Source organism: Strongylocentrotus purpuratus, unplaced genomic scaffold (genome assembly GCF_000002235.5).
Source record: "Strongylocentrotus purpuratus isolate Spur 01 unplaced genomic scaffold, Spur_5.0 spur5_scaffold_4, whole genome shotgun sequence".
Classification (NCBI taxonomy): Eukaryota; Metazoa; Echinodermata; class Echinoidea; order Camarodonta; family Strongylocentrotidae; genus Strongylocentrotus; species Strongylocentrotus purpuratus.
In genome coordinates, this window is record NW_022145610.1 from 32,894,192 (window position 1) to 32,910,200 (window position 16,009).

General features: G+C 36.1%; 1 protein-coding gene across 3 annotated transcripts in view; it reads right to left on the minus strand.

Annotated features, from left to right (window-relative positions):
• LOC579224 (ral guanine nucleotide dissociation stimulator) overlaps positions 1–15,781 on the minus strand; it is a 47,305-nt gene extending 31,524 nt beyond the window's left edge. For 2 of the 3 annotated variants that reach the window (XM_011665274.2, XM_011665272.2), the window contains exons 1-2: positions 15,599–15,781; positions 1,641–1,769 (exon numbers count right to left, since the gene is read on the minus strand). In XM_011665274.2, coding sequence (XP_011663576.2) covers positions 1,641–1,769; positions 15,599–15,625 — 156 coding nt within the window. In that variant the 5' untranslated portion in view covers positions 15,626–15,781. Of the gene's footprint in view, positions 1–1,640; positions 1,770–7,181; positions 7,601–15,598 lie in introns of those variants that run through there. The other variant, XM_011665273.2, reaches the window with a different exon arrangement.
• Between the last annotated feature and the right edge of the window lie 228 nt (positions 15,782–16,009).

Here is a 16,009-nt window from a genome sequence, read left to right on the forward strand (position 1 = left end):
TGTAGAAAGGATTTCAAAGAATTGATGAAAAGAAACAGCAATTGACCATGACGAATAATGCAACTACGAGAACGAGTGAGTGTGTAGTATGCAGCATGTATCTCACAATCCGTACCTTTTTGCATAACCTGGGCCCTGTCTTTTAATATAAGTAAAGAGTTGGAATCAATTCAAATCGATCGCAACTTGATGATGATCGCAACTCTGTGAGATGAATGTAAGAGTTTGTAAGTTTGGGATTGATTGGAGAACTTGTAGTCAACCAGAACTAATCACAACTGTATATCAGACAGGGCCCAGATTTCAACATACTGTATTAGATCATTGTATAAATCTTCCATATTTACCCACATTTTCCTTCCCTCTATTTTCATATGGGAGAGGGGGGGGGGGGGGGGGTAAACTGTTCTTTTTTCTCCAAAAGATCTCCTGGCTTTTTTCAATACAACTCGAAAGCACAGCCAAATTATGAACAGTGCAGATCAGTGCCAAGTATACATTCTATAAAAATAAAGCTTGGGCAACATCTGCATTTCATCATGTACAAAGCAACGTGGTAATGATTTTTCTTTTCTTTTAAATCTATTTTTTGTTCTTTTTGAGGAGAGAAGGGGGATCTATAAAGAAGTTTTGGCTGTTAAACAAAAGTTTATATGCAGTTTGTGTCACCGCAGGAACTGGAATAACTCCAACGAGAGTACAAAATTCTTTATCCATGACAAAGGGTGAAACTAAATGTATCATCTGTCGAGGGGCAAGTTCAGCATGGCCATATGGGGCCCATGAGGAATGAAATAAAATGGAGTGTGGAATGAGTGGTATGGTGTAGTCTAGTCTGGGCCCCCGTCTTACAAAGAGATACGATTGATCCAAATCAATCGCAAGTCCTCTAATCAATCGCAAGTTTGCAGTCTCCTATCTCTTATGTACATAATTGAGATTGATATCAATCGCAAATAAGCTACATATATTAGGTAACTGTGTTAATTTATTATGGGCGTTCCCAACTCAAGCTACGCTTTCCCGGTTTTCGCCTCCTTCCGTGTCTGAATTAATTACTGTATACTCTATGTTGAAATAATTGTTACATATATCATGTATATATACATTGTGTTTTATATTGTGCTGTTGAGAAGGAAATAAATGTTAATAAATACAAAATACAAACGCTTTGTAAGACGGGGCCCAGGTCTAACAAAAATGAGTTGCAGTATTCATGTCCTAGACAGAAGGGTGTTGACTGTGTCTTTACATGGTTTGGTTGTATGCCCTTCTTGCTCTTATGCCTCAGTCACACCTCTGCATATTCTGCTTGCGTATTGCTGCGTATTTATGTCAAGCCGTTTTATTACATTTATTCCTATTTCTTGATATCAAGAAATGATTTTCTGTTGTAAAGCAATGGCAATTCTAGATATCAAGAATTCAATTTCTTGATATCAAGAATTAATTTTTTTATATCAAGAATTCAAATCTTGGTTTCAAGCAATAGGTGTGACTGAGGCATAAAACAATTTCCATATGGTCTGCTGTTATTTTGTTGAAAACCAGAAGGGCACAAAAAGTCTACTTTAAAAAAGAAGAGAGTTCATGACCTTCTGGCTCTCAACAGAAATATAATGGGATTCCTGAATACTAACGTCATTTTGAATAGTGGAGGCATCTGCAGCAGACTTTTTGTAGCTGACTTTTTTGAGGTAGACTGAGTAGATGATGTCATCGTCTCGCTCCTCTCCCCAAAGACGGAAGGCACTCTCCGGAGATCCCTCCTGAAAGATGGATGATGACGAGCAAGAAGAAGAGAGAGCAGAGGAAAGTGGATGACATGAACAACAGGAAATGAGAAGGAGAAGGAAGAAAAGATATGAGAAGAAGAAGTTAATGAAATGAAGAAGTTGAAGGTGAAGATATTTCAAAAGAAGAAAAAAAGGTGAAGATAAAGAAGAAAAAGAGAAAAAAGGAGAAGAGGAAAAAAAAGGATAAATAAAAAGAAGAAACAGAAGAAGAGGAGGAGGAGATGACAGATGAAAAAGAAGGAGGTCAAGGAGAATAAATAAGAAGAGTAAGAAGAAAAAAGAAGGAGAGGAATAAAAGAAGAAGTAAATGAAGAAAAAGAAAAATACAATAACTATCCAACATTTTATCAAACTACACTTGTTCACACATTTATAAAGTACATGTACATGAATAATTTCAATTTCAATTTCAAGAATACAATAGTAGAACAAAATATTTGTATTGTGCCCAAAGAAAACAAAGAGAAAGAATATTAACAGTAAGTTCTGGAACTATTAACTGGAACAATAAAAATCAATTTGCACTTTATAAATTTAGCAATCATATACTGTATTACACAATTTTTATTTGTACCTCTTATCGATCATCTATGTCAAAGTGCAAGGTCTCATATTGTGTACTTTAAACTTCAACTTGATGTATTGAGCAAGCACTACAGTGTAACGCCTGTCAAATATAAGTGTATTTGTAACAATCCAGGGTTTTTGTTTGCTTTCAAAGAAATAAAAATCACAATTCACAGCATACCTTCATATTGCACCTCATGAGTATGTACACAACACCTGCAAACAAGTATTACAGCTGTATGTCAATTGTGTGCAGAAGTATTACCGCAAAAATGCACTCAATTGTGAAATTTCAACAACTGAGAGACAACGAGCAACTATTGAAAGAGAAATGAGTTGACATTTCTCAATCGGTCGAAACAAATCAAAGCACAAACAATGAAATCTGTTCTCTTCGGTTACAGTACAGTACTGTCAGATCTACACACAAATAATTAAAGCCAGTCCCATCACTTTCAATATCGGCTAATGTATGATCTCTCCTAATTCTGCCATTTCAAACTTCAAGACAAGCTCTGTATTTGGGCATTCACAAACTCTGGCTGGCAGCCTGGCACTATATAAGACAACATAAGGTTACTCCAAACATTCATTTCTCAAAGTGAAAATATAAAATCTATTTCCATCGGTATGATCGGTTGCAATACATGGCTGACTACTGTCAAACCCCATTTCAAATTTCAAAACAAGCTCTTTGTTTTCAGCGGGACATTCACAACCTGGAGCTGTAAAGATAACAGAGGTTTACTCCAAAGTTCATCGGACTGACAAATGTCATACCAAACAGAAGTCAAATTAAATCTGTGATTGCTCTCAGATAAGATACCATCAAAATAAACCTGCATTCAGACTAACTGGATTCATTGTAATGCTATACAATAATTAGCTATACCATAAGTAATTGCCTTTTTAATAGTCTGAAGTTCTTATCAAGAAACGTCGTTAAGCAAAACATATGTTTGAGCATCGCTTCAAAAAAAAATCTATTAAAGGTAAAAACCAGTTTTGGAAACACCCCCCTCTCAAAAATTGAAAATTTATTACCAATCATGTGAAAGAATATGTTTTGACTATAAAAATACGAAATGATACAAATTTTGCTGAGAAACCGCCTTCTAATTGATATATTTGGTAAAATATTATATCTATTTGGACCCGATAGATATAACGCACATGTCGCATAGTCCCATATACATCTTTCTGTGTACATGTACAGTGCTTGTATTAAACTTTACCAAGACTGACCAGTGATGTATCCACAAACCACGGCACCTCTACTGAGTTTTGTATAATTGTTTTGTCTGAACAGGCTACATTAAAGGCGCCTCCACCAAATTTAGCACAGGAGGATCCAAAGTGTAAATAAAGTTTGAAACTTCAATACCAAAGTCCAGTTTGATGCTCGCTCAGACAATGGGTGGTGAAGTCTTGATTTTGTATGTTTTGTATACTATCCAGGGAATTTATCATATAAACCATAGACCTACCACCAACAGGTCTATGTATAAACCTATAGGAAAATAGCCTAATGATGTAACTTTTGAAAATAAGGGGTAAATTCAAAAACAGTATATGTAGACTCTACAGTTAAACCTGTCTTTTAAAGGCACCCAAGTGATGCAAATACTGTACATTTTAAGTAGTGGCTCGACATAACAAAGTACGATTTTCAGTAATCGGATAACAATGACAGTGGGCCCTCTATTTCCAGGTACTCTGATGATCTTCTTACATTATGTAATAATATGCTGCTCTTTTTTCCTATCACTTATATCCACATGTATCGCTTCAATTTATAGGACTGACAAATAATTGCTGAGTATTTGTTGTAGTAAGCAAGCCATCGAATAAACAAAGAGAACGGTTAAACAAAGTAGTTTTAATGCACAGAAAGGGTGCACAGAATTAAAGCTAAGTTTTTAAAATGTATATTTTATAAAACTTTTGATGAATATAGTGTACACGTATCATTTTTGGAGCCCGAAGGATGTTAAACTTATTACAGTATAACAAAGAGTAAATTGTTCTGGCTCAGAACAGATGATATTCAATACAATTAAATTATTTAACTCTAGTCCATATATTAATACATGAACATTTTACATAGGATATTTACAAGCAATAAATATATTTATGTACTTAGAAACAACAAGAACAACTTACTTTAATATAAAATAAAATAAGTTATGTGAAACAGGAATAATGGAAAGAAAGAATTGATAATTGTTCTTTTTTAAATATCATAAGCCTACATGTACTTTCACTAGCTCTTTTTGTAAGGGTGTCCAGAATGAACTTTTTGAGTCATTATGCATACATAATGTAAACCCTTTGTAAAAATGTTAAAAGTTTGGGGGTCTAGACTTTGATTTTGGGTGTGTCCCGGGTGCCTGTAAGTATCGAGTCCTGGGGGGTGTTTCACAAAGATTTTAATTTGAACTTACATGTATCTCTAAGTTGGACTTAACAATTATGGAAAGTCGTTAGCATCATTGAAAATATTTTGTAAAAAATATTTTAAAAGGCATAAAAAGTTGATTCAAATTATTCATATTTTCTATTATCTTGGGAGATTTCATGTTCTTGATGTGGAATTTATGAAAAGTCTAAAATATGTGAATTTTGCTTTTGAATGTATTTCATTATAAGGCTGCGAATGGCTCTCCATAATATTTAAGTCCAACTTATCTTTGTGAAACACCCCCCAGAATATATCGTAATACACTTCTTACAAAAAACAATAGGCCTACATGAATGTACATGTACATGTATATTCTCTCCATCTTCTAAATGACAGAATGTAGCAGCAATAGAAATTTCAGTTTGTACAGGTACCACTAGTACCGTACCAGTATGTATCCATATTTGGCAGATACCGGTAGTAGATAGGTACAGGTTCCTGTCTGTATCCCAACCACTACATCCTAAAACCACCCCCTCATAGAACAGGAAGGAAACGCGATCAAACTTTAGAGTCATTGGATAGTAGAGACTACAGGTACTATCCAGGCTAAGGAATCAAATCAAATCTTTGTTTTATGTTCACTTCAACTTCTGCTAAAAATACAGATACTTAAATAAATGACAAATCATATTATAAACAATAATCGCAGGATCATAAAAAGCACAAAAAGGCTTCCTGGAAATGAACCCTTATAACAGATTATACAAGATCAAAATAAGAAGTATTAATGATTGTATTGATTAAATCTAATCCAGGATTATTAATTACATGTATAATTATCATGTTCATTATCATTGTTATTATTATCATTATTAATTTATTGTTATTAATTTATTATCATTATTATCGTCCTGATGACACTGAAAAACTACTGAATAAGCAATTCATGATTAACCTGTTTGATTAAATTTCACATTATAACCAGAAAATTTGGCATGCCCAAAACTTCACCAAAGTTGTTTATAATGGCCACTTTGGCATCAAGAAACTTGCCTTTAGAGTGGTGAAGTGTGACGTCATCAAATACTCAGTGTTATATTGCTCTGGTTCATAACATTATTAGCCAGAGCAATATAACACTGAGTTCCTATAGGAAATCTATTTATTTTAGATGGTCATATCTCAGCCAATACTTAACATATTCAATTGGTTTTTGACTTTGGACATTATTTTTGATGCTCTATCGGAAATGAAGTAAAAAACTAAGAAATTCCAAAAATAGATTTTTATGATGCCACAGCTTCGGTACTCTATTTCAAAGCTCTGGTGTGCAAATTTCAGTCTAATACAACGCTAACTTTTGAGTTTTATAACAATTAATTATGAAACCTACATTGTTATACTTTTATTTTATATGTACCTTTGCAGTTTTAATCTACATGTATCCTTTCATTATTTTCATTCCTACAGCGTATCTTCTGGTAGGAGCCTGAATGGCATAAAGCCCCAGTCCCATATAAAGCCGGACCAGCACGGACGAGCACGGACCACTCCGGACCATCCCGGACCATGGTCTGGGGTGATCCGGGATGGTCCGGGATGTTTTGTTCAAAAAAGTGTGATGCTTTAAAAGCTACAGTCCCATATACGTCCCGGACCGTCCCGGACCATCCCGGACCCCATCCGGGGTGATCCGGGATTCGGTCCGTGTTGACACCGTGTTGGCACCGGGGTGGTCCTGGATGGTCCTGGATGGTCCTGGATGGTCCTGGGCGGTCAATAACTCACTCCCGGACTGCCACGGATCAACACGGACCGCCCCGGCGCCACTACGGATGACCCCGGACCCAGCACGGTGGCTACACGGATCACCCCGGATCAAACTATTGTCCCGGACCGTCCCGGACCACCCCGGCAGTTTTTGACCGTCAAAAACATCCGGGGTCGACTCCCGGACCGCCCAGGACCATCCAGGACCATCCAGGACCATCCAGGACCATCCAGGACCACCCCGGTGCCAACACGGTGTCAACATGGACCGAATCCCGGATCACCCCGGATGGGGTCCGGGATGGTCCGGGACGGTCCGGGACGTATATGGGACTGTGGCTTAAACTCCTACTAGTATATTGTACAGGCCTAACACCATTCTTGCTCTGAATAGATCTTATTTCCTCTTCCCCATCTTTTTGTTCTATTTTTCATTCTTTTTTTTTAATTTCCCCTTCCACTCTCTTCTTTTTCCTCTTTATCCCTCTCTCCTTTTTTTGTCTCTGTATGTTCTCATGATCTCTGTTTCAATGTTTACAGCTCTTTTTCTCCAAATCAATATTTATTCAAACCCATCCCAGTCTGTAAACATAAAATACAAGAACAAGGGAAAGGGAGCATGATCCTTCGCTAGGTTTACTTACCAAATGATTCACCATTATTCTCTTAGATTCTCTGCAAACTTTCTCCTCAAACACAATCCAAAACAAACATATGATCCCACCTTCATTCAGGCAAGCAAAATAGCAGAATGAACTCTCCCTTTCCTTGGAGGGGTATTTATGCAAGCAAGTGATAAAAACATGCACATACAGTATATGTACCAGTACATTTGTATATGTACTCTACAGAGAAATGAAATTTACGAGGAAAAGCTAAGAATAGATAACCCCCATATATATCGAAATCTTCTTGTTTACGTTTTCTCAGTTTCTTGCGTATTTCGCATGTCAACTGCCAAGAAATCTACACCCATTTGACCCCATATGTGGCCCTACCTGAGCTTAGACCCAGTTCCTAGTCTTGGTTTCCAGCAAACTTTTTACTCTTTGTATACATTACATGTATGTACATGTACAGTATGCTCTCTACATTTATGATAATCTTTTGAAATCATAATTTGACCCTTTAACAGCTCTAATTCATCCATGTACATTGTACATGTCCATAGTAATTGCATCAAAATAGCAGACACATACAGTATTATTCAAACTTTCATTCAACTGGTTTTTTTTCGATTCTTTTTTTGAACTTCATATTCTGAATGTGATTTGGGTCGTAAAAGATGCCATCTATAAAATTTGATGAATATGCATGAGAATCATTAGGTTCTTTTCGAGTGGGCCTCTAACCTGTGACAGCTAAATGAAACAAGAAAAATAGTCTGTATAGTCTGTACAAGTACTGTACTTAAGTATAAATATGTGTACCTCCAAACTATTAAAGCAGGTGGTTCTTACATGTATATTTATACTATATCAGTATTTAGATTCCCGTAATATATGATTCGATGAGAAATAATCTACTACCAGTACCTACTAAGCTGTGTGAAAATAGTAGTCTTCATGTGGGCTTTATCAACAGGTGGTTTTCAGGACAGGCAGTATTTTCTATATATTAAAAGCAGTTTGCTAGAGCAGGGATGGAGACCAGCGATCTCACCACCAGACCAAATCAGGTCTCCGTCTCAGACTACCTGCACCTTAGTAAGGTGTACGATCCTTCCCTCCAAAACAAACTGATCTACAAAACTGATCTACGTCATGAACTCGACCCCAACCATTGCTTCCCAGTATGCGCGTGGATACATGACGTGAAACTACATCTGAAAGTCACATTTGAGACAATAATTTGATAGTCATGAACTCATGAACACTGGACCTACTTTTGAACAGTTTGCAAAAACATCACTTTCCTTGTTAGGTGTTTTCTGTTATAAATGAATAACAATAAATGTTTGCCACACTTTTTTTTGCCGGTTGTAAATTTAGCTGTAACTACCTGCTAAACCCTCTATTAATGCTTCTTACTTGCTGACTATGAAGTATAATCCATGATGTCTCTTCATAACTCCTAGACAATCTTATGTTCAAGAAGAAGACCTCCATTAAACATTATTTTCAATGTAAATTTTCTATGTACATTTACACATAAGAATTCTACATATAAATTTTCCCAATTTTCAATATACCAAGAACTTGAAATATCTTGATAAAATTTATGTATTTTATACCACTCATGAAAGTTAAAACAAATAAAGAAAAGAAAATACAATCAGTTAAATTGTAGAAACATGTACATGTAGTTTCAAGTACATATCGATTGGGACCACATCAAACTGTCATGTACGGACATACTCGCTACAGATTTCAAGTTTTAAGTTTATTCTACTCAAACACAAGTACTTTAATAATAGCAATGACAAAGCAAAAAAAAAGGATTTCCTTAGGTAGGGCCTACTTACATGTACATGTAGATGACCCCCCCCCCCCCCCCCTCCTCTCCAATTGTTCACGCCTCAAACAAGAATCTACTGTACATGTACTGTACATGCAAGGGGAAGTTGTATGTATTTTCTATTTTCATATTACTTTTATCAATTAAAGCAAATAACGTGTACACATATTGTTTTGTTTTCTTATCTTTAGGTTTATTCTGCCTCTATTTAACAATGGCCACAGAGAAACAGCTATAAATCTGATACGATTTTCATACGAAAGAGCAAAACCATCATTGGTACTTAACCTGTTGATTACTGACTTCTCTTCTGTTGGCAAAAATTAAAGGGAAATCCAACCCAAATAGACAACTACCCAAAAAGAAAGCAGAAATATCAGAGAAAAGGCTGATGAAATTTTCAATGAAATTTGACAAAATGTATTTTTCTTGGCCCCCAAAAAGGGGTGCCTCTTATGCACAGAGATTTATGGTAGCGCCCCAAGGGAGAAGAAACTTACAAGAAAAACAGAAATTAGTGATATTTTTGTGATCGGCAAGTGGGAGAGTTACATGTATCCACACCCTACGTCAAAATCCACTGAAAAAACTACCAATTTGATATTCGCATAGACTTAGTGATCTCATATTTCAAACATTCATAACTTCCTAACTACTAGCTGGTCCAATTCATTTCAAACTTTTGCCATTCTCTTTCTGTTATTTTTCTGCTTTCATACAAATCAACTTTTACAAGGGTTAGATTGCCCTTTAAGTATGTTGTACACTATGCAGTACACATGTAGGGAACAAACATTTAGCAGGCTTTGTTTAGAATAAAAATATACCACTCCTTTTCCTTCAACACAACAGCCATGACCTCAATTTTAGGAATGTGAAACTTGTCAGGACTATACTAGGCTAGCTGCTACAATGAATGTCACCTACAAACACTCAAATTTAATCTGTTTTTCCAGACCTTCAAGAAAAATGTACCAAGTACATGTAGTCCTACTCTTGATCAAACCAGGATGATTTTGGCTACTCTCAACAAAAGTCTCAAGTAACTGAAAGCATTTAAACACCTACATTTTGTATTTTGTATAAATACCATATTGGGAAGGGAGATATGAAGTATTTGAATTATTTATACCTGTAATCCAAGTAGTATACCTAAATCTCCACTGTACTTCGTATAGGCCTGTAAACTTCATAAAACAAATATTTGGCATTTTGCATTTTGTTAGTTTATATTTTTATTTTGCTTTAGCACTATGCTGGTCTTCAAAATAACAAAAATAATTAGGAATTGATTTTTTGAAGTGAAACAGACAGTGTAATTTTGTGTCTTTTTTTTTTCATTGTCCAAATATAAGAAATCAATTTATTACTGTGCCAAATTTATCAAATATACAAAGGGTGTGGTATGAATCTAAAACTAGCAAATTGGCGTTAAATATGATATTATTACAAAATCAATGAATATAATTGCACATTTCATTTGTAAAGGCATGAGGCATCTTTATCGAAAGAATAATTTCCCTCATTCAGTGCTAGTCCATGATCGCACATTACATGTACATTGTACATACTGTAGCGCCTCCTCCAAAATACCTACCAATATTCATTTTTTTTAAATACAGGATATTTTACAGAGGTCAAGTAAACAACAAAAAGAAAATAATTGAATACATGTACTCCCTGCATGCTTCATTGAACGCTTCTTTGAAAATAGGGCCTTCAGACTGGGTCTCCTGTAGTGAGGTTCACTTAACTGCCAATAACTTTAAGTTAAGGTCATGGTTTTAAATTTCAACGTTATCTTGGAGTAGTTGTAGATCGAGCAGATGCACTCATGGTTTAATACAAACTTTAAGTTATAAACTCAAAGTTATAAACCACAACTGCGCAATTTACTACGAGCATTGGGGGTGGTCCTCACTGTATGTTATGTACTGTGCAAACGCAATTAACTTGAGGTTACGTCAGCTTGTAGTTGAAATTAACGCTTTTAATTAACCCTCGTTTGTATTAACTTTGTAGTTTAAAACTTTGAGAACTCTTTGTTTCAGCCCTGTATGAATACTCTTCGTTACTTTTTAGTGGATTGTTGATTAGTCCCATTCATCCTTTCAATGTTAACCATTTACATTTCATTGTTATATCAATGTACTTTTTGTTTTGGATAATAAACTTCAAACTCAAACTCAAACTCAAACTCAAACTCATATAGATTTGAGGTTTTGCAAACTTCAAGTTTAAGACTTCAACAGTCTTGTCACTCTTGTGTGTGAACATAGCCATTGACACGCTTGACAAGCTACATGTACGTCACAATCGATTTCTTGGTACAAGGTAAAATCAAGGGCTGGGCTATCATATTTCATCAGCTGAATGACGTTTGCATATATTTTCTCTTTTTATTACCATCATACTTTTCATGAATGCTTCAGTACATGTATGTGTACTGGAATTCATCTTTTTAATAACTGCATGCATTATCTCTTTTGTGATCTTTGTTTTTTGTTTTTTGTATGAATGATACAGGTTGGCTGATCCCAAGATCCCACAAGTTTGCAATGAACTTTAGACTTTAAACTTGTGTACCACTTGACTTTTAGCTGTTGGAGCATTTTATTTGTTACTTACCAATTTCTATTTTTTCACCATAATTAGTCATTTCCTAGTCATACAACAAGCATGGTCATCAGATGACCTCTCACACATATCTTGGTCTTCTCCATGTACAACTCTCAAGAACTTGTTACAAGCGTCTTTTTTTCCAATTAAAACTGTCCTTGTACTTCTTACATGTATGTCACAAAGCTTTCTTGTTCATTCTTTTCTTCCCTCCTTCTTTTCTCCCCCCCCCCCCCTTCCCCATCCCCCTCTCTCTCTCTCTCTCTCTCTCTCTCTCTCTCTCTCTCTCTCTCTCTTACTTCTCTCACTCTCTCTCTTTTCTCTCTCTCCCTCTCTTTCCCTCTCTCTCTCTCTCTCTCTCTCTTGCTCTCTGTCTGTCTGTCTGTCTGTCTCTTTCAAATTTCTGCTCCTTTTAATATTTAAATGCTGCATACAACTTACAAGTTACAGGTACAATGTATACATACATGTACACACATGTATTAAATGGTGAAATGAAGGGTGTTGATAATCGAACTAGTTGCATAACATAAAGATAAGACAGAGAGGGAGGTCAAACAACAAGGGAAAGGGCAAGAAAAATTAAATGATGATTAGGACTAGGAAACTTAAAGTGGGTGGTACATTTTCCAAGAAGGAAATTCTCAATTTCTTGGTTCAGGAAATAGGCAACTATTGAAATTATTTTCACTTGTACTATAAACTTATGAAAGTCAATAACAAACTTGAGAGAGTGTGCTGGTACCAGCATTTCTAACTGGTACCCACCAGTATTTTAAGAATGGAGAGTGATGGTAGTGCATGACAGTACTGTACTTACATGTACAAGCTTTGACCATATATTGAATGCAAAGCAAGTTTTGGTATCGATATAGGGTCATTTTAATGGTGTTATTTTAAGGTACAGTACGTATCATTTTCGTAATGTACATGTAATCAAATTTAACGCATAAATCTCTGTGAAGTGCCTTGTTACAATGTAGTTGTTACAAATAAATATATCTCAATAGTCTGAATGCAAATTACATACATGTACATTAATTGTTGCTAGGTAGGACAAACATTATAGAGCATAAAAAAGAAAATACCTTTTTCCTCCAAACAGGACAATACACTGTAGCACCCCCCCCCCCCCCCCACCTTCCTTCTGAGTCAAACCTCCCAAGGTGTATATACAATTTAAGTATTTACAGTGTTTATTTTCTTGCATTAAAAATTGCATTATGCACTATTGCCCATCAAAGAAATTAACTTCAGAAAGAAATTACAACTGGCAAAATGTATCATTTGTCAACATACAATATGAATGTACTATAGCAGCAGCAGCATTTTAATCATAAAAAATGCAGCCAGAAATTTAGTTCAGTTTAGTCAAAAGGGTCCCTTTTAAAAAAATCATGTCCCACTACATGAATCCTCCTTTAAACACTGCACATACAATTCGCAGAATGAATAAAGTCCTATAATACTGAAAAAATTGAAATAAATAGAAATACAAAAAGACAATGGTAGATTGTAACAAACTCAACGCACTGTACCAGTAAATGTGTACACAAACAGTACACTACAAAACAGCAATAAATTTCAAGGAAATTGCCATGCAAAAACCTCAAACAATGGAATTTCACCACATGAAAATGAAAAGAAAATTGCTTCTAAGAATCGAAGTTTGTGATGCAATTCAACATTTAACACAAAACTCTACACTACACTATAATCAAATTACATTGTGAACAGTTCAGTATGACATTCACATGATCGCTGCATGCAATAGCAGGCCCAACTGAGAATCAAATAACGTCATGTGTTGTAATGTTCCATGCTGGGTGACTTGGGTCGTAATCTAGTCCTGACAAAACAAAAATTAACCCGGAGTGAGATAGGGCCAAAACGTCACAAGATCGCGGTTTCCTTCCCTTTTTATTCAGATTTCCCCAATTTTCAGGATTTCCTTGCTTCTAGACTTTCCCTTCTTGATTTAGCACACAATTCAATGGCATAAATTTACATGTTCATTTCCCTTTTATTTTCCAATTCAACTGCAATAATAATATACAAAATGGAAAGTAAAGTGCTCAACCTTCCTGTAATTTTCTCAACGGTCTATATTTAGTTAATACAGGTAGCTAAAGTTTGTAAAACGAAAAAAGCAATCATGAAAGCTTGGAAAAACCTTTTCACTTTCAACTTCAAAGATCTCTTAATACATGTACAGTGTGTGTAATACATTTCACAATACGGTAGATATTGCATAGAATAAAGGCAAAAAGTAAAGAGACGGGAGGGAAATTGTCTGCATCTGAAACTCCTGTAAGTTAATTTCATTTTTCAAACATGTAAAACATTTTTTAGAAACAGGTGAGGGATGAGTGAAAGCAGTTTTTTATGCTCTACATTAACTTTCATAAGAGAAAAATGTCCAATTCACACTGAAGATCTTACTTGGCAAATAAAGTCTGAGTGCACACACATTATCAAAAGTTAATCATTATCATTCTTACATACTGTAGAAGCTATGGTAGTGTGATTTCACTGAAATTGATCAGATGAGCTTTGAAATTGATTTGATTGTCAATTTTGAAGGTGTGAATATCAATTTCTAATCTTAAAGTAATATACCCCTAATTAAAGGTAAGTTTCCCTGATGCTTTGGTTTTCATGAATGCGGAAAAAAAACTAGAGAAAGAGATCAGTAAAAGTTTTCTCTTGACTGGCTTGGCATTACATTTACATGTAGCTCTGTATTTAACTTTGATATGAATTTCTATTTTCTTGATGGTTCCAGCTGGGTGGTTCAATCCCGAGGGGGGGGGGGGAGGGGGGTCACTCTCATACACAAGTGCCACCTACCTATGTCCATGAACCTCTGAAATGCACCCTAATGGCGTACATATCGCACCTATCGCACCTTTTTTTTTAAATGACCCTTTCTAAAGCAAACATTGAAAACTGTGAACATAAAAAGATACCTCTTTTTGTTTTAGTGTGTGCGATCAGTGCTTGAAAAACACCTCTTTTTTAGGAAAACATCAACTATGTTGAACCTGTGAACCTAAAAAGGTACCCTTTTGGAGTTTTTATGCGATCAGTGAGCTGAAAAAAAACCCTTTTTAAGGAAAACGTGGACTACGCCATATAGCTGAAAAAGACACCCTTTCCAACATTTTTCTGGATGCGGATGCATAGCTAGCCATGTTGAGAGTGAACCCCCCCCCCCCCCCCCCCCCCCCCGGGGGGGGGGGGGGGGGGGGGGGCGGGGGTTCGATGCTTAAAATCTATTTCAATAAGGGGGTAAGTAAATATGTACAGTATGCAATAATGAGAGTGTATTGCACTGTTTCACAAAAATATCAAAAGAACAAATGTGCATTCAATTTATATCAGACCTAGTAACGTTTACATGGGCATGATGGGGGGGGGGGGGGGGGGGTTGACATTCTACAAAGTTCACTGCTCTGTTTTCTCATTTGTTCCGCTTGCATTTAAGCCCCTCTAAAGGGTTGGGAGCCCAAAATTAAATTCACCAAAACTTGGATAAAAACATTTCACATCAATTTTATGAAAGGGGATGATGCCTTGCCTTGACTTTAGGCTTGTTGTATGATGGCATTGATTAAACACACACTTCTGCTGCTTCTGCACTCTGCTAAGATTTTCCCCCAAAAGGCAAGGGTATGGTGTCGTGATTAGTTAATTGATATTCGATTGATTTCAAAATATCTTTAGGCACTTTTCACTGAATAAATCATTTTTTTCTATTCAATTAGTCTTATAAAGACCTACAAAAAAATGTAAAATGTTTACAGCTCCGACGAGTCCGAGTCGAACAGCAGTGGATAGGACCGCGACCGTGACACAACAAACAAACAACGCACGTCCATCGGGCTGCGATGAAGCCACAAGACCGACAAATCACACACACAGTGGCAAAAAGAAACCGCACAAACAACTCATATTATCACCCTTATTTCATCAATCTACTCACCGCTCCCTCCTTTCCCTTATTCTCCATTTTCTAGACAGGAACTCCTCTAATTATCGTGGGCATTTTAAAACCAGTATTTCAGTAAAAGTATCCAGATTCTGTTTGTTCCTTTCCTAAGCAAAACTCTCGCTACTTCGAACAACGTAAACAAAGCACAGGCGAATATCACAATAAATCCACGTTTCTGCTAAATAGGTTTCTGCTAAAGTTAACAAAGCTTAAAAACATTGGCCGCGAGATGGCACTAGCACTTTTGAAACACCGATACGCCCATTTATCATAATTATAACCACCATTCTGGCATTCGTATTGAATTCTTTGGTGGACACATTTTCTCTGCCAGTAAAAACAGAATAGAAATCTCACCCCCCCCCCCCCCCGAGGTAGCAAATTTAGAGTGAAAAGACACCT